Below are 25,472 nucleotides of genomic sequence, written 5' to 3'. Positions count from 1 at the left end.
TTCAATCTTTTCCAATGATCTTACCTCTCACCATGATCAAACCTGCCATGTCCTCAACAGAATCCCAATTTGTATCAAAATTCTCAAAAGCCCTTGCCAAGCTGTTAAAATACGACATAGCCACATCAACCGCTTATCACCCCCAGACTGACGGTCAGACTGAACGACTTAATCAAGAGCTCGAAACCTACCTCCACATCTATTGTTGTAACCACCCTGAAGATTGGGTAGAACATCTCCTGATGGCAGAATTTGTTCATAACCACCGGAAACATGATTCCCACAATGCTTCACCATTCTTCTTGATGATGGGATATGAACCAAGAGCTCTTCCACATACACTCCCTGACTCCACTGTTCCCACTGCAGAAGAAAGACTTCACTCACTTCAAAAATCCAGAGAGGAAGCATTATCCTGTCATAACCTTGCTATGCAACAAATGGCAGAATGAACTCATGGACATAAATATCACCCATGGAAAATAGGAGATAAGGTTTGGTTATCTGGAAAGAATTTGATCATGCAACTACCTTCACAAAAACTTGCGCCAAAACAATATGGCCCCTTTTCCATTACAGCAGTGCTATCCCCCATCACATTCACCCTCAAGCTCCCACCACAGTGGAAAGTTCACCCCATGTTCCATGCTTCTGAGTTATCTTCCTATCATGAAACAGAAGTCCATGGTCCAAACTTCCATGACCCTCCCCCAGATATCATCAATAATGAAGAAGAATACAAAATTGATGTGATCTTATCGCACAAAGGCACAGGAAAACAAAGATGCTATCTAGTATCCTGGAAAGGATACTCCTCTGCCAGTAATGAATGGATCCCAGAAGAGAACCTTAGTAATGCTGCCAAGATCCTCTCCATATATAAAAGGATCCACCATTTGTAACCCCAGGACAATGTCTCTTGAACACTTATGCCTCTGCATCCAATGAATTAAAGAACTCACCACTGTTATGAATGCTGTATCTGAAAATGTTGCTCACCCACTATCTCTCATTGACTACCAGAATGCCACCATTGCCAATTCCACCGCTGCTGAAAACACATCCTCCCCAGCCACTTCTCCACCATTGACCAACTTCACTCTAACTAACAACTCCACCCTCACCGACTACTTCTCAATCATTGATCAAGTTGAGACTAGTGCCTTGTTTGAATCTGCTATCACGTCCCAACAATATGCCATAGAGATAGATCATCTCTTAGGAGAAAGAGGGGCAATCTCTAGTGGGCTTATTATCTGAATCATCAGGGATGCTAGCCTCATTGAACAAACTGCTAATCTTCTCGATGATGAACATCACAAGACCATCTTCCGTCACCTTCATATATGCATTCATAATACTGCAATCCATCTGTTGCCTGATGATACTAAGGAAGCTATCAGAGAAGCTATCCACATTGTCACTGAATGGATTGCTACCAATCCAGTTGCATGACCCCCTTCCCCACATGTTGCCATTCCAATCCCACTGCCAGTTCTTCCAGCAGTTACCATTGAGCATCAGGATGATGATGTCCCTCCTATTGCTGTACTTGACATACCAACTTCTCCTTCTCCTACCCCCATCGCACCCACTACACGTCAATACCCTACCAGGTGCAGATCCGCCCACATCACCAAACACACCACATCAGCTTCCCCACACAGAAATCATAAATGACGATCTAGATCCCCTTCCCCACCAGCACAGTTGTCCACCATCACCACCATGAAAACGGCAACCGTCAATAATGTTGTATGTTGTAACTGTCGCACCACCGGGCATCGTCACAAGAACTGCCCAGCATATTACTGTCGGGTTTGCAAGGAATATGCACCCAGACACTTATCGGTCTTTTGTAAAGACCTGAAGGGAGAAGCAGTTATTCCACTGGTTTGGACTGACACTGGTTTCTATGAAGCTCTTGCTTGTTGGGAGATCAAGCAGGATGCCATTTATCATGCTGCTGAGTTAGCTGATAGATCACTTCCCATTACTGAGGAACAGGACGACCTGCTAGACTCAAACTACGATGCCAACCTGATTTATTGGGCTAACCAGGATAACTGAAGTTGGTGACTTCATCCCTAATTGAGGGGTAATGTTACAGTAACATATGCCCCTATTCATTTTCCTCATTATACTTGTATTACATCATGACTGCACAATGCTGTGCCATCATTAGACCCACTTTCTATATTTGTATTACATCACAATCGCTGCAGCTGTCATTAGATGACTCGTCTCTTATCTCTGACTCGTCCCTTATCTATGACTCATTACTGATGTATGTGTACCTGCCCTAAAGTCACTTACGTCTTATATAAAGTTGACAATGTACTTAGTAGTTCCTCACTTTAATCTACTAGGTTTTCACCCAGATATTCCTTTGCTTAAGACCCCCAATCTTAAGTCATATAAGACCAACATTCAAGACAGAGACACTCTCTTTGTCTTGTCTTATGACCCTTGTATTTGCAAGGTCTAGACTATAACTTCAGCTGTTGCTCTTATTGAGCTGCTGTTGTTACGACTATCCTAGTTCATAACAGTCAGAGCATCTGTTTGTAACAGATCTGTGTGAAATCAACTTGTATTATTCTTATATTTCCTCTCACCCCAGAGTGAGAGCCCTCTTTCTTTCTTCTGCTCTGCAACCTAGCAGAGTTGTTGAACCTTCACTGGTCCCAATGGTCAGAGGTGTTTTGTCTGAAGCACCAATCACACCAATGAATGAATGACCAGGAGGAAGCCAATTCTAGATTACTACAGTGAGCCTAAGTCCCCACCATCGGTGACACCACCTACCTGTATCTCCCATGCAAGATCAGCACTCATAAACTCTCCATAAGCTCATTGATTGTCTGGGCCTTCAAATTCCCAGTATGGCCAGAAATCCATATAATGCGCAAAAACTGGGTTGGTGAATAGATGTTTTATGACCTCGAGAGAATCCCTCCAATAGAGCATTAAGGGTGCTTTCATCTTATAGGAACCAACTTGAATCCATTGGTGGTACCATTGAGGTACTTTAGGTAGTCCTTTGATCCAAGTGTGCAGATCCTTCAATGTGCTGAAAGAAGGCGGATTATTCTTAGTCTGTATCTATTATTAAGATATTGATGCAGCATGAAGTATTGTCAGGCAACTTATGTGCTTGAGATGGAGAAAAAGATCAACTTCTTTTTGCAATAATGCCCCCTCTGAAAGCCAATATCCCAGGTTGAATTCAGCTTTTGATGTGAAAGGATAGTAAAGGTTTTCTGTGTGATGGATGGCAGCATGTACATCACAATCCATTTTCTGAAGATGGTTCTCCCCTCCAGAGTGGGTGACTGGCACATTGGGATGGTAATCCCTCAATGTGCCAGGATGTGGGCCTGCAGAGGGGTCAACAGATGCGAGTGGTGGTGCAGATGAAAGGGGAGGGTTATTCAAGAATGATACATTATTATCTTCTGCATTGTCCAGAGGATCGACTTCTTTGTACTCTTCATAGACTAGGTACATAGTAGTAGGATTTAACCTCCATTAATCAAGTGAGATACATGCACCATCTTGCTCATGTTCTAGGTCATCATGATCAAAGTCCAATGTAAGACCTTGAACAACCCACTGACCACAGGTAACAGTAGTTGACAGATGACAGATGACATTGTCACTGCATGTGAACATATCTGTGCAATTGGGGCAAGTAAACACATGTCTATCATCACTAGTAGTCATATGGGGAAGATGCAGAGGAAGTGAGGATGACATGCTAGCTTCAAGTGATAGATGGAATTTTGCTGCTGTGACTTACTAGTATTCTAGAGTTGAGGAAAACCCTTATAAACCTGATCCCTGGGCCGAGTCCAATTTGACTGTCCTCCAAGTCAGTATCAAGTTGGTAGGCAATGAGTCATAGATAGGCTGATAATAGTCACTGTCCTCCTACTAAACAGTCGATTGCTCTGCTGGCATCAGTCATCACACATAGTAAGCATATTGGGATTACTATGAACAAAAACTGTGATAGCTTACCTCTAAGGATCTTGTCCTCTCTGTATTGCTGTTGTGGATAGTAAGTGCAATCAGGAGCTGTCAAGAACCATGAGAACTTACTAGTAGTGCTTATCTCCCTTGAAGGCTCTTGAAATGGTGAGCTGCATTGGAGTTGCCACTGGACTCAGTTGGGACTTAGCACAAACTCTTGCTGCAATCTGTGTGAGAATTCTCTGTTTGGTTGATTCAGCATCAGCAAGCTTGAACCATGACATTATTGCATCATGCCTTGCACAAGCAGCACCAGCAGCTCATTTGCATCAGCAAGGACCTCCAATGATCTGAGATCAGTTTTTTTGGACATCATGTCATTTCCATGACCAGATATTTGCTAACTATACACTGTAGTGTTTCATCACCACCTATGTCTGTGGCACCAAATGACTCTCCTATATGTGTTAAGGTCATACTCAAGGGTTAACAGATCCTAAGGGCTTCAGCCTCAGCTCATGCGCTGTGCCCCTTACTTGAGTATTGCCCCTTATTTCAGGAAGGCAAGACTAATGCATCCAGAGGGTTGGATGGGTAGTGTAGCAAATCTGGATGACTTCCGGATGAGGGATAAGTATCGTAAGACTAATCTGGACAAGTCCAGACTAGAAACTAGCAGTAATGGCTGTCATAGACAGAGGCAGATGCAGATAGACTATAGGAATCAATCCTAAGTCTCGGAGGGTGACGAGAGTAGTGGTACTCAGGTCTGGAGGATGGGAATGAGCAGAACTAAGTTGATATTTGAACTGAGGTACTACAGAGAGTTACAGGAGGTTATATACTATAGGTATCTAATGGAATGATCAATCAGCAGAGTCTGAGGCTATGTACAAAGCATATGGATGGTCTATTGGTAAGTAGAAACAGATCACAAATAATGAAATGGAAATGAAGCATAGGTAACAGATCAGGGAGCAGGACGGATATACAGTGGCTCAAAAAACTGTCCACATGTTTTGACATTTTTCACTATCTATGATATTGTGTGAGAACGAACAAATGCCTCAAGGACATGCTTATAGCACATTGTAGTATGGCTTCAGGGCTTTCATTTGAGCCCTACACCGTGGGAATTGGTGGAGATATGGTGGAGATACAAGGCTTATAAAATCATGACTCATGCAGACAGTTTTTTGAGCACATATTAAAACTATATAAATCATCATTTGTGACACCATAACAATCATGCCACCATTAAATAAATTATAAAGTGGTGTCATTATGTCATTTTAAAACCATATCTAACTATACAAACCAAAAATTTCCATATGTCATGGTTATATTCACCATGAAAGCCACCCCCCCTGCTCAAAGGGATAATATCCTCTCTCTTTCCTATTCTGGCCTCTCTGCTTGTCAAATTTCCTCTAGAACTGGAGTATCCAAGTCCACTGTGGCCAAGTTCATCAAAGAAAGTCACACAGACAAGGAAAACTTCTGTGAAGGGCATCCATCCAAGCTCACCTCTACTGATAGGAGGGCTATTATTCAACATATCACTACAGGAAAGGCTAATAATGCTGTCCAGGTCACCTATTACATCAATTCCACCATCACATTCCCTGTCTCTTCACACACTGTGAGAAACATTCTCAAGACAGCTCATCTCAGGTCAGTAACAAGGAAGAAAAGGCTTTCCTCTCCATCACACATAAACAGAGATGACTAACCTTTGCCTTAGCCCATCAGAATTGGATTACATGGACTGGAAGCATGTTATATGATCATATAAGACCACAATAAATAGGATTGGGTCAGATGGCAAGGTATATATGTGAAAAAAGAAGGGTGCTAGTCCTTTCTGCATATGTGTGATAGAGAGGAAAGCCTTTTCTTCCTTGTTACTGACCTGAGATGAGCTGTCTTGAGAATGTTTCTCACAGTGTGTGAAGAGACAGGGAATGTGATGGTGGAATTGATGTAATAGGTGACCTGGACAGCATTATCAGCCTTTCCTGTAGTGATATGTTGAATAATAGCCCTCCTATCAGTAGAGGTGAGCTTGGATGGATGCCCTTCACAGAAGTTTTCCTTGTCTGTGTGACTTTCTTTGATGAACTTGGCCACAGTGGACTTGGATACTCCAGTTCTAGAGGAAATTTGACAAGCAGAGAGGCCAGAATAGGAAAGAGAGAGGATATTATCCCTTTGAGCAGGGGGGGTGGCTTTCATGGTGAATATAACCATGACATATGGAAATTTTTGGTTTGTATAGTTAGATATGGTTTTAAAATGACATAATGACACCACTTTATAATTTATTTAATGGTGGCATGATTGTTATGATGTCATAAATGATGATTTATATAGTTTTAATATGTGCTCAAAAAACTGTCTGCATGAGTCATGATTTTATAAGCCTTGTATCTCCACCATATCTCCACCAATTCCCACGGTGTAGGGCTCAAATGAAAGCCCTGAAGCCATACTACAATGTGCTATAAGCATGTTCTTGAGGCATTTGTTTGTTCTCACACAATATCATAGATAGTGAAAAATGTCAAAACATGTGGACAGTTTTTTGAGCCACTGTACAGATAACCAAAATGCCAGAGTTAGGGGATTACTGAAAAGAGACGAGTGCTGGTTGTGGATTCAGATGAATTGTGGACCAGACTGGATGAGTGGACAGATTGAATGACAAGATGTTGGAGGGAGATAAGATGTGGATCAGATCTGAGATCCGGATATGTGGATATGACACACTGTACATACATATGTACATATGTAGTCTTGTGTAGTGCTGCAAGGCAGTACAAGTATGTTATTCATTTGCTGCAGTGAAATTTCTGGGGTAGCCCCTATCAAATCTAGAAGTGGTGAGTCTTATGACTAATCAGGTATACTGTTGCCTTAGGGTTGGATCAGTTCAACTTGCTGTATAATAATATGAGGAACACCCTCTTTTCTCTCAATTCTTTGCTATGCCTCACAGCCATGGTGGTTCAGGCCATGGGTGTGGATGCAGCACATCTATAGTGCAGGTCACCATCCCAAATATTGCACACACAGGATCCATTCCTCCCTTCCAGCCAATTCCATTCCAACCCAACCCAAGTAATACCATGGAGCACCTCACATCTGCCACCACTATGATAGAGGTATCACTTCCTTTTTTCTTTCCCATTTTCATACCAACTTGACTATTGTTCTAAGACAGATGGAGATCCTACCGACACTCTACCGCAATACCAATCCTGCCAATGATCCTCACAGTTCCCATCCCAAGAATGTTTCAGCCCATATTTGATCCCATCATCATGCACCACCAGCCATACATCAAGAACATCAGCAGGTGTTTGTGATGTTGATGGCAATGGCAATGGGTGCCCAGATCATGCTAGGTGGGGCTTCAAGTTGGAGCTCAAACCCACCAATATGAGGTATTACAGTGAGCCTGATCAAAAAAATATTTGACATGCTCATAAACTAATCATCCTTGACATGCTCATAACTAATCATCCTTGACATGCTCCTGGAGAGTGGATGGCAGAAGATGAGCGAGCTTGTGTCCATTGCTGTGGAGTGTATTTCACAAGCATCTTCCATGTCTGGCCATAGAGTGTCTATTCTCTGGTACTCCCTGCCTATCAGTACTTACCCCTACCCCATCACATAGTCACTGAGCCTACAGAAGGCATCAATAAACTAATCTTCAATGTGCTATCAACTATTAGAGGAAAATTGGTGAATGAATCAGAATGAGTCCTCTTGGCTCTAAATATTTACTTGCCCAATGATAGCACAATGAGCAATGAAGAAAAAAAAGATTATATTCAACAGCGCACAACTGTGTTACTTGATGACAAGAATATCTTAGAATATGCCCTTCACAGTTATGACCCTGACAGGGGGAAAACCCTCATTTATTCAGCACCCGCCTTCCTTGACCTACATGAGGATTTCTGGTTTGGTTGCAACTCACCATTCCTCAATCCACAGTCAAGAGCACTAGTCTCACACATCTCATGGTTTATGTATGCACTAATGGGTGCTGCAGTAAGTGAAGTTGGCATCAACTAGGACTAGGACTAATACTATCTACTACTACTAGATTATGTGTGTCATTCATTGTGCATTGGAAGGTCAACTATCAAAGATCAAAAATGTACTCCAATTTACTATGGAGGATAATTCAGGGGTCACAGAAGGAATTTGCCAAGCCATGATGGAATATGTGGCTAAACCCAAGCTAGATGAGTATGAGTTTTTGCCCCACATGCAGGCTCACCATGGCAAATGCTTGTGAGTATCTGCAGCACACTCATATAATGTACTGACCCCATTTTTTTCCAGACAAAAACTATGAACATGCATGGGAGAAATGTCACCATAAAAAAAAAACACCATGAACTATGCCACCTCTACAACTGCTGAGCTATACCAGCATCCACCCATGAACCAACCAGCACCAATTTCCACCTCCTCCTTGAGTTCATTACCATCATCCACTTTTGATTACCATCCCACTCCAGTCACATCTTCATCGTCTTCATCAGCCACTTCATGGTACCCATGCCAAGATGAGCATGATTCTGTGGTCACCAACTCACCAACAATGGTGCCTTTCCAACACCACTCAGCACCATATTACTCAAGTTCTGGACAGCATGGTCTTGCAGATGCAAACAGTTCACCAACACTGCCATATAATTCACCTTCTGATCTCCATGGATTCAACATCAACCCTGATCAGTATTCAATCAGGGGCTCATCGAGTTGGAGTGAGGCACCTGGTATGAGCTGGGGTGGCTCCATGGCATGATACTTTTTTTCACACATTGTGAGCTTGAAGTTGTGGTTTTGTTGCTGTTTTGTACATGTAGTACTAGTAGATCATCTTATTGTGCTTGTCAATACTATCTAAGTATTTGCCAGACTCAATTGATTTCATCAATGATCATTGAACTGACATATGTATATGGAATGAGTTTGGTCAAGCAACCTTCAAAATTAGCTTTGACTACAAATGGTTTAGTTTGGTTGGCTACTACATGCTACCTGAGCTACTGTAGTACTCAACAACTACTGTAGCAGAGTTTTGCTACTGCGCTTCCCCTTGCTACAAAGCACTATATAGCTCAAAATATTTCACTGATGTAGGAAATAGATGTGAGATAGTGTGTTTGAAGCCATTCAGAGACCTACAAAACTCGAAACTGATTTAAATGAATATTCAACATTTTCGCTATCTTTAAACCGCCACAAACACGTGAGTCAAGACTTTCCGAAGAGAGTGTAACAGTCATTTGCCAATGCAAGATGAAATAAAAAGACTGGTCTGTGTTCAATTCGATGTGAACACAAGACAATGATGAAGTTAGCAGCCGTGAGAAACTCCTTCCTATTATACGACGTTTGTCTAGATTTTCCTTTTGGCTCCTCCACCGTGAACATGTGCGCATTGCGCAACATGACTGCACCACCATCCTTTGCATTTAGGACTCTCGGAGTCCAGTTTAACAAGCGCACAAATACAAGCTTGCTACTGCATACACGTCGTGGATCTCTTCACCCCGATGTTGATCGCTACAACACTATCCGCCTGTTTTTTCAGCGGCAGCTTGCAACACATAGTTCTACGCCAGTGACGCCACTGCCGGCCCGCAGGAGATCCATGTTCCACACGATGTTCACTCCAAGTTCTTCTAGGTCATTTACTGGACGTGACTTTCGGGAACTGGGGTCGCGGTCGCGCCATAGCCATTTGAGCAAGGACGACAGAGGTAGCATACACGAGAGCGACCGCTCTCGCCAAGAGAGCAAAGCACAGTTCCCCGGCTCTGCCGGTTCTGTGCGAAGCGATTCAGAACAAGATACAAGTGTTCATCTTCCCCCTCCACCATTAAATCTCGACAATTATCCCCGCCTGTACCGCAGATTAGCTCTATCTCTTTCGCACCTCCACCGCCCTACACGAGACGACTTCCTGAAAGTAGCCAATGGTTTTTGGCAACGTCTACGGATCCGCTTTAAGTGGTTTACTATACGTTCTTTTCGGAGATTTAATGCAGATGATATCTCCGCTTTCATAACATGGTTCCTAATGAGCCAAACTCTGTGGATATTGGTCGGAACGTGAGTTGAAAATATCTGGTCCGAAAATCTGATGACATCCTATTCAGAACAACATTCTTTTCCGTGGTTTTTGCCACTGCTAATAGTCTGCAATTGCAAGGTATGTGTCGCCCCTATGCAATCATACACGTCTCTCACTAGACATTGCAGAATATGTAGCACGCGCCATAAGCAATTATCTCACCAGTGAGACTGGCGTCACAGTCATATTCGAATCTGCTATTGTTCCTAAATGGAAAGACTCTCGCATCTCCTTCAAAAATGTATACGTCTCCCGCCGATCATCGTCCACCAGCCGCCCACCAGCGCCAAAAAAACATATTGGACATAAAGCGGCCGTTGGATATGATGTCAGCAGCCATCCCGCATACAACTATTTTGTGGATGACGACGAAGAAGTAGTCGAGAGTCACACCGAGGACGATGTCAACTATTCCATGTTTGACCTCAACGTAGACTCCATAGACGTCACTTTATCGCTCCAACACTGGCTGAATGGCAAGGGCCTTGTGGAGGATGCTGTGATCAAAGGCGTTCGCGGAGTACTAGGTGAGCATCCTTATCAGTCGAAAATCAGATGAACTGAGGTCTGTAAACAGACCGTCGCTCTGTTTTCTGGGACCCAGAAAACCCACTTGACCCGGCTGCATTCCGTCATGTTGGTGGCCAAGGCGACTTTGAGATAAATTCTCTGCAGCTCGAGGACGTCCTTGTGACCGTGTACCAACCGGCCGATTTTAGGCCTTATACCGCCTCGATTTTTCGTGCAGACATAAGAACTTTCCGGAAGCAATGGCTCTTCTACGACTTTTTGCGTGCGGAAAACGTCGTAGGGCAGTTTGATAACTGCCTGTTCAGTTTGCACAAACCTCAAAGCATCGGCCGAACTACTGAACAGGATCTCAAGGATGGCAAATGGTCGCGGATGGTAATGTGGATTGACCCCTATCTGTGGCCAGTTCTGACATGTTAATTATAGTCTAGGATTCGCATTGATGGCGTCAATATTGATCATATGCAAAATTCCACGACATTGGAAGGCGGTCCCCTGTCGTGGATAACATCTGGCAAAGTTGATGCAGTACTAGATATAAAATTCCCTAGGGATGCAGAAGATGAATTTGCGTTGAATGCCATTCTCGGTGAGCTCGCAGATGCCATCACCACGGCGGCTACCGCTTCTCTACCCGTTGAGAGGATACCGGGGCAGCGAGAGCTCGCGAAACCACCTCTGACTGCACCTACGACCGATAACGAGAGAGAAGCCGATGATAGTCCTAAGGTCGTCATCGACATAGATCTGCGATTTAGGGATCTCAAGGCTGCTGTTCCGCTATTCACATCGGATCTCTCATATGTCAACAGCGCACTGATAAGACCTATAGTAGCATTCATGAAGTGAGCGAAACATTCTATCTGCGCTTGATTGTCTCTTTGATTTGTTCAGCGCACATCATACCTTGGTTCCTATTCACTGCAGAGTGGTTAAAGATTTGAGCGATTATGACGGTGCATGGACTGTGAGTATCTTTCTGGAGTCTTCGCAATTCCGCTCATACTAATAGGCATTACAGATGTGGGAGAGTATGTCGTATTGCTCATGTAATGACCTACCACCGCTAATCATTTCCCATTGTAGCTGGCCTCATGGATGAAATTTCACAGAAGGTAGAAATAATGCGATTACCAATCAAAGCGATCTGATAAGCTTGCTTCAGATATATGATGCGCTCGCTTATCACGTCTCCCAAGTCAACTTGAACAGGCGAGTGAAAGCAGTCAGCATGTGGTCATTGCAGATGACTGCCAGCGCTGTGCTGTCTGCGCTGAGGAACATAGTGGATCCAGTATCCATGCAGGTCCGGGATCTGTACTACGTGAATGGCGTTCCATATGACTCCTTAATTCCTGGACCGTAGACTGGTAAATGTTTTGCAGCTATCGACAACTATTTTTTAGCTCATTCCACATGGCACCTCTATCTGTCGAACAGGGATTCTACGAGACATGTTCGTAAATACGTTTTGATGGTTCTATCCTCAGTCGTGTTTTCCAACTTTCCAATTGAGAGATCTTCTGACACGGGAGTCACAGAGAACTGCGGTTTGCATAACAATATTGACTTGATCCTCGTTTGCAGCGCTGCTAACGGTCGCTTCTACTACAATTCGACGAGCTTTCAAAGGCCCTGGAATGTAACTCAATGGTAGCATATTACGGGCAGAATTATTCAACCATCTCTGCCAGTGGAAATGAGCAGAAATGTCAATGAACAGAATTAACACCAATGGCCGGAGATGGCGGGGAGCAATTGATAGAAACGACGTTACAGACCCTGCCAGTGTCTGCGATATGCGCATGTTGATCACTCCTAGGACTCGTCAACGCTTCAACACTGACAAATTTTGGCACAAGTACCTCCTCTCGCAAAGTTTGGCATCAAGCTAGCGTCGGCAAGTTAACTTTGCCATGCGGTCATATTAGAGACTGTAAGTTACTAGCCAGGTCCTTGTGTGGCGAAGACTTGCCATCTTCACAAACGTTTCTTGCGTGTCTACCGAGAGACCGCGCTGGTAGCGTTTCACGGACGTGAGTGACGGGATGGACCCTGAGGCGTGAGGCTTTTCTTCACAAACAGAAATCCTCGATTGGAAAAGAGGAGGCTATATGTGATGAGCCAGTAAAACATCATTACGTGGCGCGAGGCGTCGTCCCAGGTCCCCAGGTTCGTGCCACTCCTTTTAGCATCGTGACAACTATCGGTACCAATGCTCTCTTCGCTTCTGCAGATTGCCAATTATCTACGATTTCCCCACTTACGCCGACGAAGTGTTGGCACCGCTGCCCGAGACCATTCATGTCTGTTAGATGACTTGTTCCCGGGATGGGTTATCTAACTCTGACATGCCGATCAGGGATCTCGAGACTCCGTGGGCACCCGCAGAGCAGCTTCTCTCGCGGTTTCCCCCGCGCATAACGGACCGAAGTATGGATGAATGAGTGTGGGGGACCTGGTGGAATTTCCTCGTCGGTAAGTAATTGATCAAATTGATAGGCTGCCACCAAGTACTTATTATACCGTGCTTCAGCTATAAAGCGTGTCATGTTCTAGACCTGAACATCAGTTCCTCCCCTCCTTGCAATACATCCTCCAATTGGGAGAACATGCCTCAATTACTGCGTTCAAATTCGACTGTTTCCAAGGAAGAGGTTGGGAACACTGGCAGTATTGTCTCTGACTTGGCCCTCGTTGGGCCCGAAGGTCGCGTTGGATTCAGAGGTCTTTTTGGAAATAAATTTATGTGAGTGGTTTTGGAGGATGGCGTGGATTTAAATGATGGGATGTATTTGTGGCGCAGACTTGGTATATCGTTGTTCTCGACTCTTGGAGGATTCGTAAGTTTTTTGTCACAGTATAGATGACCATCAGTAACATCGTGCCTTGTCGCATATATTCAACAGCTCTGTGGTTACGGCCTGGTGAGTTGGGCAATGTCCTCACATGGTACTAGTCTAACTGTGCATCAGGGAGTCCTCAGCGGGGTGCTCACCACTGAATCTTTTGGAGCGACGTTCCCAGATATCTACGTGAATCAAAAGCTGAAGGTAAGGGTGATATTCCAGTAGATTTCGGCCCTGTCAGAGTAAAACTACCTTTAGGGATGGTTTGTCTCCACATTTGTGCTAGGCAAGTCAACATGGCATGTCGCGAGCGTCTGCCAGTTGATGTACGTCCACAGCTGCCTGGTTCGGAGCTAATGTGAGCGGCCCTGTCTGTGACAAAGTGAGATCTATTATTGGGCGAGACAGGACAAATCATGATCGACTACGACCCAGATTGGACGAAAGATTTGTATAATATGCAATGCTGTGATCTTTCTTCTTGGTGGTTCACTCCAAGCAGGTGCCATGTCTCCTGGCAAGTTCTATTCGTCACACTTCTCGGCTTAGCTGAAGATCATTTTTCCAGTTTACCTGTTCGCCGGTCGCGCTGTTGCTGGCCTGGCAATCGGTTCCCTGACGCATGTCGTCCCAATGTATCTCGCTGAGATCTCCAGTGCCAACATTCGTGGAACTTTAGTTTCTCTGCAACAACTTGCTATCACATTTGGGGTGAGTGAAACAACTAGTACTGAGGTTATGCATTTGACGCCACAAAATGTAGATTCTTGTTAGTTGTGTGTGGCAGCCTGCTTTCATATATTCGTATGTGCTCATTACTCGAAGACTGGATTGCGTATGGCACGTCGCATATCAGGGGAACCCAATGTGCCCCGAAAATACCGTACACTGAGGTGCTTCCAAATGGCATGCTTGCGTCCAATCCCCACACCGATGTCCCTCCTGGCGGTTGCGCTGGTCAAACACAAGCGTCATGGAGAGTTCCGCTTGCGTTCCAAATATTACCTGCCTTGGTGTGTTGGTTGTATTTTCTGCCTCCCTCTCATACCTATGGAAGTGCAGTGTCTTGCCATTGGCATGCTCTTCATGCCATACTCACCTCGTTGGCTCGTTGAGCAAGGCCGCGAAGTGGAGGCTCTGGAGACCCTATCGCGTCTTCGACGAAAGCCCACTGAAGACTGTTCGGTTCGCACTGAATTCCTGGAGATCATGGCTGAAGCTCGTTTTGCGAGAGAGACCATGAAAGCGGCATATCCTAATGCGGGGCCAGTCAGACGGATAATCAATAAATACACGGTATTAATGTCTAGCTGGCCAAAGTCCAAGCGTATATTTGTCGGATGCCTTATCATGACGTTCCAACAAAATATGGTGGGTTTTCAAGTTACAATCTTTCCTTATCATGTAGTGATGTATTGTGGTTTGCCAGGGGGTGAATGTAAGTCGTGGTTCATCCTTCTGGAATTAACGTCGCTTACTTCGCTTAAGGCTCTCATTACTTTATTGCCTATGAGTGAGTTTTACAAAAGATCTTAACTGTTGGGTTCAGCGTCCACTCTCATCCACAGTTTTCGGCCAACTGGGCCTTGACCCTAATACTACCTCTCTGATTGCCACTGGAGTTTATGGAATTGTCAATGTGAGTCAAATTATGGATAGCATCATGTATAAGCCTTCTAATTTGTTCCAAGATGCTCGCTACTTTACCTGCTATTGCTCTTGTCGATAGTGTAGGCAGGCGACCTGTGTTAATCTCTGGTGCCGCCGGATGTCTAATTTGTCTGGCAATTGTGAGTATTATCATAACCGTGTACGGCAAGGATTGGCCAGCACATGCAGCAGCGGCTCGTATTGCCATTGGTAGGTGCGTTGTAATTACATGCAGAACATATTGAACTGTGTTACAGTCTTCGTGTTTCTTTACGACGTCATCTTCTCTTACTCATGGGCTCCGATGGGATGGGGTACGTGACTCACAATTTGCTTCCTTCGAGGATTTGATATCTTGGCCAGTTGTTACCAGTGAGATATTCCCGTTGCACCTCCGGTCCACCGGTACGTCCATCACCACATCGACCATGTGGTTATCGAACATGTGCAGTTTTATCATCTTCTTCCGTCTATCTGGTACTGACGTGCTCTAGTGCGATTGGACTCTTTGCGCAGACGACGATGGGTCCAAGTGTGAGTGGAATAGTGTACTATGTATATGCCGTGTTTTGTCTTGCCGCGTTACTCTCAGCTAGTATGTTAAATCTCCAAATTGTGTCAAAAGTATGTTTAGCTCGTTTTCCAGTATTCATTATCCCAGAAACCAAGGGTCGGGTAAGTTCTTTTACGTGTGCTCTGTCGAACATAGCTGACGATGTCACACAGACCTTAGAAGAAATGGACCCTGTGTTTCGTGATAATGCTACTGACAGTCAGCGAGAACACAAGGAGGGTATTCGTCGGGAACTTGGTCTGCCCGACCGGGCGCTTTTGAGTGCAGCGTAAAGAAATTTTTGGTTGACCCAGGTCATCATTTCCCCATCGAATCGATTCATCGTGTATATTATGAACTCCTCCTGTCTTTTTCTGTCCTGAACATTATTACTCCGGCATGTTCTTTTCACGACATGATAGGTATCGAGAACGCCGCACCGTAAGCCCTTGACAAGTAACGCTTTTGAAGACGGATGATCTCGCGCTGTTTGAAACGAGCCCCACTTCCGCTCTCTTTCATGTTGGACTCATATCAGCGAAACTGTATATGCGTAAGCTTGATATTCTACCCCGAAGCGAGGTACGAGTGTAGGGTTAGAATTAGGACTTTGCAGCAGCGGCAGTGTAGCACGTGGCCCACAGTGAGAAGTGGTTAATACGATAAGCTGAACCTCGTCGATTCCTGTCCTTTCTTATTCGCAAAATAAAATTATAATTTAGGTCTTACAGTCCTCGCGACGTTATGTAACTCATCTGAGTATACCAGTGTATACACACAGCAAATGTAATTTACTCCTCTGCATCATTGTTTATAATGTCTTGTTCTCCACGATTGGTTAAAACATCTGAAGGCGAGCAGATCACTTGTATTTTATGATTGTATCAACAGCATACGCGCAACTTGAATAGAAGTCCAAGTGAGCTCGCGAGTTTGTATCAAGGATATGAAAATGGTCACAGAATTGAGAAATATCTGATCCTGTCGCTGCGGGTTTCAGGGGAGGAACAACGGCATATTGCCCTAGAGCCGATCATCGTATTTCCAAATACTCATCAGTATACATACTGCTTGCATACTAGTGTGTTTAATTCTGGCGTTCGTGACATCATCTTGCCCCTCTGTCTGCGGTCCTAACCAGTGGGTGAGGCAAATTTCGCAGGATGGGTCTTTGTGCCTAGCCCTAGCCTGCCTGTAAGAAGTAGTACCATTCAGTACTAGTATCCATGCATCACTTTTTCCGGTATTCAGCCTATTTGGAAGTTCAACGTTCAATCATCCTGCAACCCGAGGTCCGATGCAGGGACCCAGAATACACATCTCTGATTGACTAGCGTGTGAGTCGGGTTGACTTCACCAGACCACACACGCTGTCGTGGTGTGGCCCTTGCTTAATCACCTCATCTGGGGAAGCAATGTCGACACAGAATGTATCTGAGTGGTTGCAGAGTATCAAATGATATCACGGAGTTTGAGTGCGAACTCCGACTGCCAAACATATTATGATACAGGTACGTGCTACGTATTACCTCCATATGACCGTCACGGTCAGTGTACATGGGTACATCGATGTCCCTCACCTATAGCTAGTTGGCCCTTACGACGTAATGTTATGATGCTGACAGCGATCTCAATTATGAAAGAGCATGCGAGGGATTTCGCTGTGTTGAAATTAGCGCAGGAGTCGCTGCCAGTGCTTGCGGGCAAGGACTGTTCCGAGGTCTGAACGCTACTTGCCAGAGGACAGCGTGACGTGTATTGGGTGCTGTCAATCAAGCATGCAGCTGTGCAGCCTGAGAGACTATGGGGAATCGTTTTTCCATGACAGTTTCTTGAAATGGGGTGTTGTCGGTGACAGTCTCTTATAGTCAGAGATAGACCATCATCAATTCATTCCTCCCGAATTAGTAGGTGTTGTCTTGGGACTGTAATTGTACAATGAGCGCTGAGCCCCCACGCGCCAACGGATCATTGTCAACCTGATTAACATCAAGGAACTAAAAATTTGAGGGCCACCAGTACACATTTGACGTGCCGGATTGGTCCAATTGTCAGGAATTTGCACAACAGAAACACCAAACAATTTGCATTCATCGCAATCGCATACACTACAACAGAGTTAAGACCTGACATCCAACAGAGAGGGATGGAGACCCAATCCTATCCACAAGCAGCCCAGGTCTCGGACTACAACTACACTCAAGCGCTCACCACACACAAGCTCGCTCCATTCATCAAACCCTAGGGCGAGAAACAAGCGGAACATGTGGTGGGAGACAGCGTCGAGGAAGAAAAGCCAGGAACAGACGTAATTTGCGGGGGAGAGGGGGTGGAACGATGGAAAAGGGGGTAGAATCAACAAGGAGTTGGATGTAGGCGTATAGGCGCAGGTAAGTGTGCATGGGTGACAAAAGCGAGTGGTGCCAAATAAAAAAAACGAAGACCAGGAGACCAGGAGAATCCGAAATAAAGCAAGATAGAGTAGGAGATAGATAGAACATAGACAGCTTTTATGGGAACGAAAATGATGATGACGAGTCCGATGAGTGATGAGATGGATGCGAAAGACGATAACAATGATAGATATGTCGCGGAAACCGATGTAGGTCAGGCGCTTGATGAAGGGTGGTCTAGAAAGGTTTAACATATTAGTATACGCTGACCTCGTCCCATACTAGCGCATCCGAGAAGTCCATGCCAACATCGAAGGTAGTGCTCGAGTCGATAGCGACGTCCTGTGTACTCGGCAATATCTCTAGCAGTCTTTCTATCCCCATCTCTACACCGACTTGTTCCGCCCAGTTAGCTGTGTTGATCCCACTCGTAGCCAGCCCTAAGCCGAGCTTCTCTATGGAGATGGGCTCACTCAGCACCTGCGTGCTAGTTCGCGTCTTCTGCCGAAGGACAAGCGCCTGGAAGAGCGCAAGTGCCAGTCGGCGGGGACGCGAGGATCTCTGCGAACAGGCGCGTAAGGACAGCGTCTGTGGCTGCCTCGTCTTCAGGCTAATATAACACAGGATGAGTTTGATTTGTATGTCTAGGAGTGGTAGCGGACTAACCTCGATCGCAGCACTGTGGTACATCTGGTTGCTCTCGCCGGTCCCATGACTAGACGTGTGCTGCCCACCCGCTGCAGGGACACTGCCGCGTGAACGGTAGTGGTCGCCACCCGTGCTAGGTGGCGAGTGGGAGCATGTCCAATCGAGGAAAGGTCAAGAGCTTCCTGTGGTGTATGAACAGGTGCTGGTGAGTCGGATGGGGTGAGATCTGAGAGAGAAAATGCGGGACTGAGTGGGAAGTCGAATGAGTCGCCCAAAAATAGCATTGGGCTGTCCGTGAGTGTAGAATGCGTGGGTGCAGGAGAAAGTGGGTAAGAAAGAGTTGCAAGGGAAGTCGATTTAGGTGACGAGGGGGTGGGAGATGCAGAGTCTGCCGCTGAAGGAGATTTTGCTGACGCAGGTGATGGTGCGCAAGTAGATGAGAGGATTGGAGTTGAGCCTGAGGTTTCGTGGAGAGCAGACGGGTTGGCGCCTTGGGTTGCCAGGGTCCGCAACACCGCCTCATAGCCCATCTCAAGCGTTCGAATGCGTTCACGCAGCTCGAGGTTTTCACGTTCCCGTTGTTCCTCGGCTCGTTTTCGCTTCCGTTCCTGCTCCCTGCTCAATGGTAACAACCTCGGGCTCTGAGGTGGAGAGCTGACCGAGGGTGAAGCGGGGATGGTCATTGGAACACCAGCACGAAGACGTCTGTTCTCTTCCTCAAGTTCAGGCGACTCTGCGCTCAAGATAGGAATATTGAGCTTTTCTGCGGTCGCGAGAGTTTTGTGCCGCTATGCGATTGCGGTGTGCACGGGCCTCTTTGCGCTCTTCCGGTGTTACGGCTGAGCGAGGGCGCTTACGTGGAGGTTCCTGCCTGGATACATCTGGAGAGTCTGCACGAGATGATGAGGGAGATGCAGGACGCTTGAGGGAGGAAGAGGACGGAAGAGAAAGATTGGATGGGTCGACGAAATTTGGAGAATGTGATGGCGACATGGTTACACGTATGCAGTCAACGTATTGGACTTGGCGAAGGTGCTAGCTAGTCCTTGGTCGTATATTGAAGTTAAAAAGGATGCTAGGGTCAACTACAGAAAACGCTAGGAAACTCGAGAGCAGGACGACGTGGCCATGAAGAGAAAGAACACGTATCCAGGACACGTAGACAAAACTACAACACAGCCACAAATACAAACAAATAAACTGCGCCCGCCGCAGTTAATATTTCATAACGCGTAGCCAAAAATAAATTAATAAAGGCCGGCCTATCAGGCAATCCACTCAGACAGACCTATACCATATGTATATTGGGACATCTCGCACCATCTCGCCTCCCTAAAAAGTGCGACTCTCTTATGATACCCACAGAGGCTCAAATAATTGAACAGATCCCTCTCTCTAACTCCGCCGGCGGAGGATAATTCGGATCCATTCCTCGAACACTCCTTACCCGAGATAATTCAGTTTAAAACCTCACACAATAAATATGCTGAGACTCACTAATTTCGCCTCTCAGATCGCTATCGTGCGAGAAACTAGCGACCCGTTCAAAAGATACAACAGCCGGTTCAGTATGTGCGTTTGAATGGTGAGATTGCCTTGCATTCAGTTTCATCCAGTGTCTTATCAATTACACCACGGTACTTGACAGTGACATCGGGTGAGTCGATATTATCCTGCCACGTGAGAGTGTGCTTCATCCACTTATCATCATGACGCTACGGATACAGGTTAAACAGATCCGCTGAAATGATATGAACACCAACCTCAGGGTAGTCCTCACGAGCGTGAGCACCTCGGGACTCCTTACGAGCTGCAGCAGCCGTCATAGTTTGGACTGCACACTGTAGAAGGTTGCGCAGCTCAAGAGTCTCAACCAGATCACTAAGATAATGACATGAGCAAGGATTCGGCACATATAAACACAGACCGTACGAGTTCCAAATCATGCTTCTATCCTTAATACCAACATTGTCAAACGATTTGTATATCTGATGGATCTTTTGAACACCTTCGTCGAGACTCTGCTGCGTGCTACGCGGATCGTCAGTTTCGCTTTTGGTCGCACGAAGATGGCAGTACACACCGGAAGAGAGCAGCATCAGATTGCATGGCTTTTTGCATCTCCAACCTTAAATCAGCAGTAGTTTTTGGGCCATTTGCATTTCTGATTTGGTCTAAGAACTCTACGGACTCGAGGCCAGCTTCCTCAGGAATAGCCTGATGAGGCTTTCCGGGAGTCAAGTTCTCCGTGATATGTTGAGCACACGCACGACCGAAGACGACGAGATCCAAGAGGGAGTTTGCGCCAAGACGGTTCGCGCCGTGAACTGACACACACGCAGCCTCACCAGCTGCATACAGACCAGGGACAATTTTGTCCTTGCCGTTCTGACCACGGTTTATGACTGGATACGGCGAGTACAACTAGCGCAAGCTCACCTCATCAACAGTCAGCACCTCGCCAGTATATCGAGTAGGAATACCACCCACTGTTGAGAAGTCAGCTCAAGTCCAGACAGTACAGTAGAGACACTAACTGTTGTAATGGACAGTAGGTAGCACTGGGATGGGTTCCTTTGAGACATCGACTCCAGAGAAAATGGCAGCAGTCTCGGAAATACCGGGCAACCTCTCGTGGAGAATTTCAGGGGCAAATGGCTGAGCTGAAGGTGTATGTGATCCTTCTGCGGTCCGGCGCCACGTCCTTCACGAATCTCAATTGTCATCGAACGAGATACGACATCACGGGAAGCAAGATCCTTGGCAGTGGGTGCATAACGCTCCATGAAACGCTCACCCTCGGAGTTCAAGAGGTAGCCTCCCTCGCCACGACAACCTAACGCACGTTCAGCCACAGGCAGATACCTTACAGAAAAGAAAATCACCCTCAGAAATAAGGCAGCCAGCGCCATAGATACCGGTTGGGTGGAACTGAACAAACTCCAGGTCCTGCAAAGGAAGGCCAGCACGAGCAGCCATTCCATTACCATCACCCGAACAAGTGTGTGCACTCGTGCAGCTGAAATACGCACGACCGTAACCCCCTGTTGCGAGGACCGTTTTATGAGCCCTGAAGCGGTGGAGCGTACCGTCCTCCATGTTGAGCGCGATGACTCCAACACACTCGCCATCCTGCATAATCAAATCCAGTGCAAAATATTCAATGAAGAACTGTGTGTTGTGTCGGAGTGACTGGCCGTAAAGGGTGTGGAGGAGGGCGTGACCGGTACGATCGGCGGCCGCAGCACAACGATACGCTTGACCGTCTTTCCCATAATTCAAAGACTGACCACCAAGGGCACGCTGGTATATCTTTCCATCCTTGGTACGGGAGAATGGAACACCATAACGCTCGAGCTAGAAACGGATATAGGCCGAACAAACAGGTATGTAAGATCTAACCCTACCTCAATAATTGACCCAGGAGCTTCGCGGCACATATAATGAATAGCATCCTGGTCACCAAGCCAGTCAGAGCCTTTAACCTGTTGAAAACCGGCTCAACTAAACGACTCGGGAGCACAACACATCAAAGGACACGAACCGTATCGTACATGTGCCATCGCCAGTCGTCTTCCGTCATGTTCTACAGGAAACCCATCAGTGAAAAGACCATAAAGACCTTAAGGTATACTTACACCGAGAGCAGCATTGATACCACCCTTGAAACCGTGATATGAGTGTGTCAGATACCACTGAACATCGCTGTAACGTACCTGCGCTGCGACAGTGTGACTCCGGGTTGGGAATAGTTTGGTAATGCAAGCCGTGTTGAAACCAGCTTCCGCAAGTCCGAAGGCAGCGCGAAGACCCGCGCCACCAGCACCACTAAAGGAACATATCGATGAGTTTGTCAATGTCTCGTTAGTTCGGAACGCTACTCACACGACGATAGCATCGTATTCGTGTTCGATGAGAGGATATTTGCCTGAAGACCATGACTAGAAAGCTGTTAAGATGCCGGAAACGATATGGGAGCAGCTGAGAGATATACTTTGACGTGCTCTGCCTTAATCGGATTAGTCGCAACGATTCTCTTGACGGGGAGTGAAGTGGAAAAACCGCGGTGGGGACGAAGCAGAGCCCTAGAGGGCACCACCTTGGATACTGACTTCCTAAACATCGATGATGGCCTGTCGTCGACGGCAGCGAGGGTTATAAATAAATGAGCAACTTCCACGGAAAGGTTGATACTGGAGGCCTTCTTTCAATTGAACTAGGTAATTTCATGAGCCGAGGACGCTCACGGCACCGTTCGACAAATCCCGTAAGTCTAGCCTAGGCTCTATACATGTCGCGATCAAGTCCAACCAATCACAATAGGAGTGTATGTAGCAAGAGAAGCCACCAACTTCCCAACTAGTTCAGACTGCGCATGTTTCTTAAAGCCCCTCATCTTGACCTCGCGAACAGGCATACCCGCCGCCTCCCTGATCTGCAACAGTTGGATTAGCAACGACCACTCGAACTGCACATCATCAAACAACAGTGTCCGCAAATTCGGGAATGCATCTCGTCTCCCCGCACATGAGAGGAAGCCCATCAACTGGTTCATGATACATTTGGAGACCGAGAGTGTCGTTACGCCTGAGAATGCGTGGGCAAGGGCATGCCACCCGTCATATGCCATGGACCTGCTGCATAATGTGAGAAGGCGTACAGAGGGGAAGGGCGGTGCTCCACGCTTCAGCTTGTCCACAAGCGACTGGATATCACGTGACGAGGTCGTAGCGTGGAAATCCAATGCTAGCTCACGTAGCACGGGGGCACGTATTGTCCGAAAGAGGGTAGGTAGATACGTCCTCGAAATGTTTGGTCCGGGTTTTACGACCATTGTCTGGAGCAAAGGTATTTCGACGAGTGGGATATCCATGCTGCGAACATAATCCACAGGTTCACCGATCAATGTGAGATGAGTCAGTGACGTGAGATGAGAGAGTAGGCTGCTGAAATTCTCGGGGGAAAGACCAGAAACCCACAAGCCGTTTAAGGTGAGCACCGTAAGACGATCTGCAGATAGGAACAGGTCTGAGGAGATAGATGAGACATTTCCTAGTTCCACAGACGTGAGTGAAGGCAGACCTTCAGTGAACAAGATATGTCTGCTATTTGGGATGTTAAGCGGATAGTGCACCATAAGTTCTTCAAGCATTGGTGCCTTTATGCGCTTGAGCCCATCTAGAAGTTTTGGGAATGGGAAAGCCCCGTGAACTTCCAAACGGCGACAGACATGAACGTGCAAGAGAATAATGTGGGATATGCGCAAGTAATCTGGGTCAAACTCAGGCAAGCCCTGACTGTGAAAATCGCAATGATTGCCAATGAATCGCATGTCAAGCAGCTGTCCTTGTGAGCGGGTCAAGTAAAGATTGACAAGATCTACATTCTGCCGGAGGAAAAGTCGGATCTCTGTCCAAAGCAACGGCATCCCGAGCGCCACAGCTCTCCAACGCTGTGAAACACTCGTAAGCAAAAGCTCAGGCCTGGAACGGAGGCGCAATCTGGTGAGGGCGCATGAAGAAGAGTAGTCTTCATCTGCTCTAATGGTTGCTTTGACTGTCTCTACAAATATCATCTCGAGAAGCTCGTTCGGGATAAACGAGATATACGACACGCCATACACCAATAGTGCCTGGTTGAGGCGCAGCGCCTGTGTGCCCATGATGTGGCACAACGGTCGCTTTGTCTTCCCCGGCAGTTTTGCAAGCTCTTGCGTCGTAGCGACGTATTCTGGCGTTAAAATCCTAATCCACCAATTTGACTCATCAGACGTGCACATACACAAAGCAGGTCACCCACATTGTCTACCTCTTGGTAGTCTTGGTAGAAGCTCACACAACGTTGTCAGTGGTTCTCAGCATTGAGAAACCAGACGTTTTTATAGTCGATAACATCAAACCACATGCAGGCACCGGATAGCTATGTCACCCAATCACCAAGTGACACCGGACTTGATGAGGCATATCTCCAGGGCTTGCTTACCCGACTAGGAGGAGCGGAGACGAAGAAGCGGCAAAACGAGCTCAGTGGAACTTGTTATCTGCAACATGAAGGTTCTGCTATTACGTGAGCTTTCCCCAGCTCATGGCGAGTGTCAACAAACGGCATATTCCGTGGACTATTACTAACCCGGAATGGGCGCCTCAAGAACCCTGCTTCACCGCCCTCCATTCATACGGCATCATAATCTCACACGGTCAACGCCCATGCCGTCTGATAGGGTCAGTCTCCTGATTCAATAACAGCTGCAAGTACTCACTTATTGAATATCCATATAGTGATTCTCCGAAGTTCGCATTGTGCTGTTCTTTGATTTCGCTATGTTCTTCACACTCTTATCCTGATGGCGGTGGGAGTATGATATTCTTGATTCCTCACCACGTTGGCACTGGCAACAGCACCGCCATTCTTCAACATGTAATTGGTCAGATTCGTTAAGCCTAGTATGTAATCCTCTTGATGCGCGGTCTGCATCACAGACTCAAAGACGGCATCTCACTGAGGGCACTTCCTTCAAGGTCGGAGCAAAGCCGTTGATAATTTGCGTTGAACTCCTTATCCTTAGGCACTTCGTGGTCAGACTTGACGTTCTTCGAAGTTCGAACAACAGAGACATTCGAGGGCGCCGCTTGTTGTCTAAATCGAATCCACACGCTGTAACAGCAGCCTACGACATGAAACATAATTAACAGCGGAGCGTGAACCGATCT

At 46.3% G+C, this 25,472-nt stretch overlaps 7 protein-coding genes across 7 annotated transcripts; 3 read left to right on the top strand and 4 right to left on the bottom strand.

Moving 5' to 3' along the window:
* Positions 1-2,853: 2,853 nt before the first annotated feature.
* On the bottom strand, positions 2,854-4,259 carry BJ212DRAFT_1301600 (uncharacterized protein; the record flags this gene model as incomplete). Its single annotated transcript, XM_041333150.1, has 6 exons — positions 2,854-3,105; positions 3,289-3,500; positions 3,617-3,677; positions 3,803-3,868; positions 4,024-4,051; positions 4,105-4,259. 6 exons carry the CDS (start codon positions 4,257-4,259, stop codon positions 2,854-2,856), a joined length of 774 nt encoding a protein of 257 aa, XP_041190340.1.
* A 3,526-nt stretch (positions 4,260-7,785) lies between these two features.
* On the top strand, positions 7,786-8,347 carry BJ212DRAFT_1301599 (uncharacterized protein; the record flags this gene model as incomplete). The annotated part of the gene is made up of 3 exons (XM_041333149.1): positions 7,786-8,037; positions 8,093-8,283; positions 8,335-8,347. 3 exons carry the CDS (start codon positions 7,786-7,788, stop codon positions 8,345-8,347), a joined length of 456 nt encoding a protein of 151 aa, XP_041190339.1.
* Positions 8,348-8,349: 2 nt separating this feature from the next.
* BJ212DRAFT_1448195 (mitochondrial distribution and morphology protein family 31/32) lies at positions 8,350-12,035 on the top strand (the record flags this gene model as incomplete). The annotated part of the gene is made up of 9 exons (XM_041338509.1): positions 8,350-8,364; positions 9,800-10,116; positions 10,164-10,216; positions 10,267-10,665; positions 10,716-11,044; positions 11,096-11,514; positions 11,564-11,640; positions 11,756-11,784; positions 11,835-12,035. The coding sequence occupies 9 exons, from the start codon at positions 8,350-8,352 to the stop codon at positions 12,033-12,035; spliced, it is 1,839 nt and encodes a 612-aa protein (XP_041190338.1).
* A 1,246-nt stretch (positions 12,036-13,281) lies between these two features.
* Positions 13,282-16,014, top strand: BJ212DRAFT_1277172 (general substrate transporter; the record flags this gene model as incomplete). Its single annotated transcript, XM_041331340.1, is given in 17 exon segments — positions 13,282-13,418; positions 13,476-13,523; positions 13,629-13,722; positions 13,777-13,838; positions 13,882-13,900; positions 13,954-14,027; positions 14,041-14,048; positions 14,087-14,245; positions 14,344-14,531; positions 14,581-14,901; positions 15,068-15,157; positions 15,210-15,378; positions 15,426-15,482; positions 15,532-15,613; positions 15,663-15,763; positions 15,815-15,843; positions 15,895-16,014. 17 exon segments carry the CDS (start codon positions 13,282-13,284, stop codon positions 16,012-16,014), a joined length of 1,758 nt encoding a protein of 585 aa, XP_041190337.1.
* A 2,355-nt stretch (positions 16,015-18,369) lies between these two features.
* BJ212DRAFT_1483244 (uncharacterized protein) lies at positions 18,370-19,755 on the bottom strand (the record flags this gene model as incomplete). Its single annotated transcript, XM_041340590.1, has 3 exons — positions 18,370-18,724; positions 18,781-19,550; positions 19,600-19,755. The coding sequence occupies 3 exons, from the start codon at positions 19,753-19,755 to the stop codon at positions 18,370-18,372; spliced, it is 1,281 nt and encodes a 426-aa protein (XP_041190336.1).
* A 572-nt stretch (positions 19,756-20,327) lies between these two features.
* On the bottom strand, positions 20,328-22,885 carry BJ212DRAFT_1448193 (minor succinate dehydrogenase isozyme, Sdh1p; the record flags this gene model as incomplete). Its single annotated transcript, XM_041338508.1, has 14 exons — positions 20,328-20,477; positions 20,526-20,643; positions 20,695-20,793; positions 20,846-21,150; positions 21,202-21,251; positions 21,300-21,425; positions 21,464-21,598; positions 21,648-22,119; positions 22,170-22,247; positions 22,307-22,348; positions 22,401-22,424; positions 22,479-22,590; positions 22,648-22,703; positions 22,757-22,885. The coding sequence occupies 14 exons, from the start codon at positions 22,883-22,885 to the stop codon at positions 20,328-20,330; spliced, it is 1,896 nt and encodes a 631-aa protein (XP_041190335.1).
* Positions 22,886-24,839, bottom strand: BJ212DRAFT_467979 (uncharacterized protein). Its single transcript, XM_041343278.1, has one exon. The coding sequence runs from the start codon at positions 24,539-24,541 to the stop codon at positions 23,063-23,065; it is 1,479 nt and encodes a 492-aa protein (XP_041190334.1). The 5' UTR covers positions 24,542-24,839; the 3' UTR covers positions 22,886-23,062.
* Positions 24,840-25,472: the final 633 nt, after the last annotated feature.

The sequence above is a fragment of the Suillus subaureus genome (assembly GCF_016647635.1).
Source record: "Suillus subaureus strain MN1 chromosome Unknown BJ212scaffold_27, whole genome shotgun sequence".
NCBI lineage: Eukaryota > Fungi > Basidiomycota > Agaricomycetes > Boletales > Suillaceae > Suillus > Suillus subaureus.
The sequence above is the reverse complement of the archived record's forward strand: the minus strand, read 5'-3'. Positions and strand labels throughout refer to the sequence as shown.

Coding starts and splice junctions, on each gene's coding strand:
- BJ212DRAFT_467979 (XM_041343278.1), bottom strand. CDS start 24,541: ATGTGCACGTCTGATGAGTCAAATTGGTGGATTAGGATTTTAACGCCA.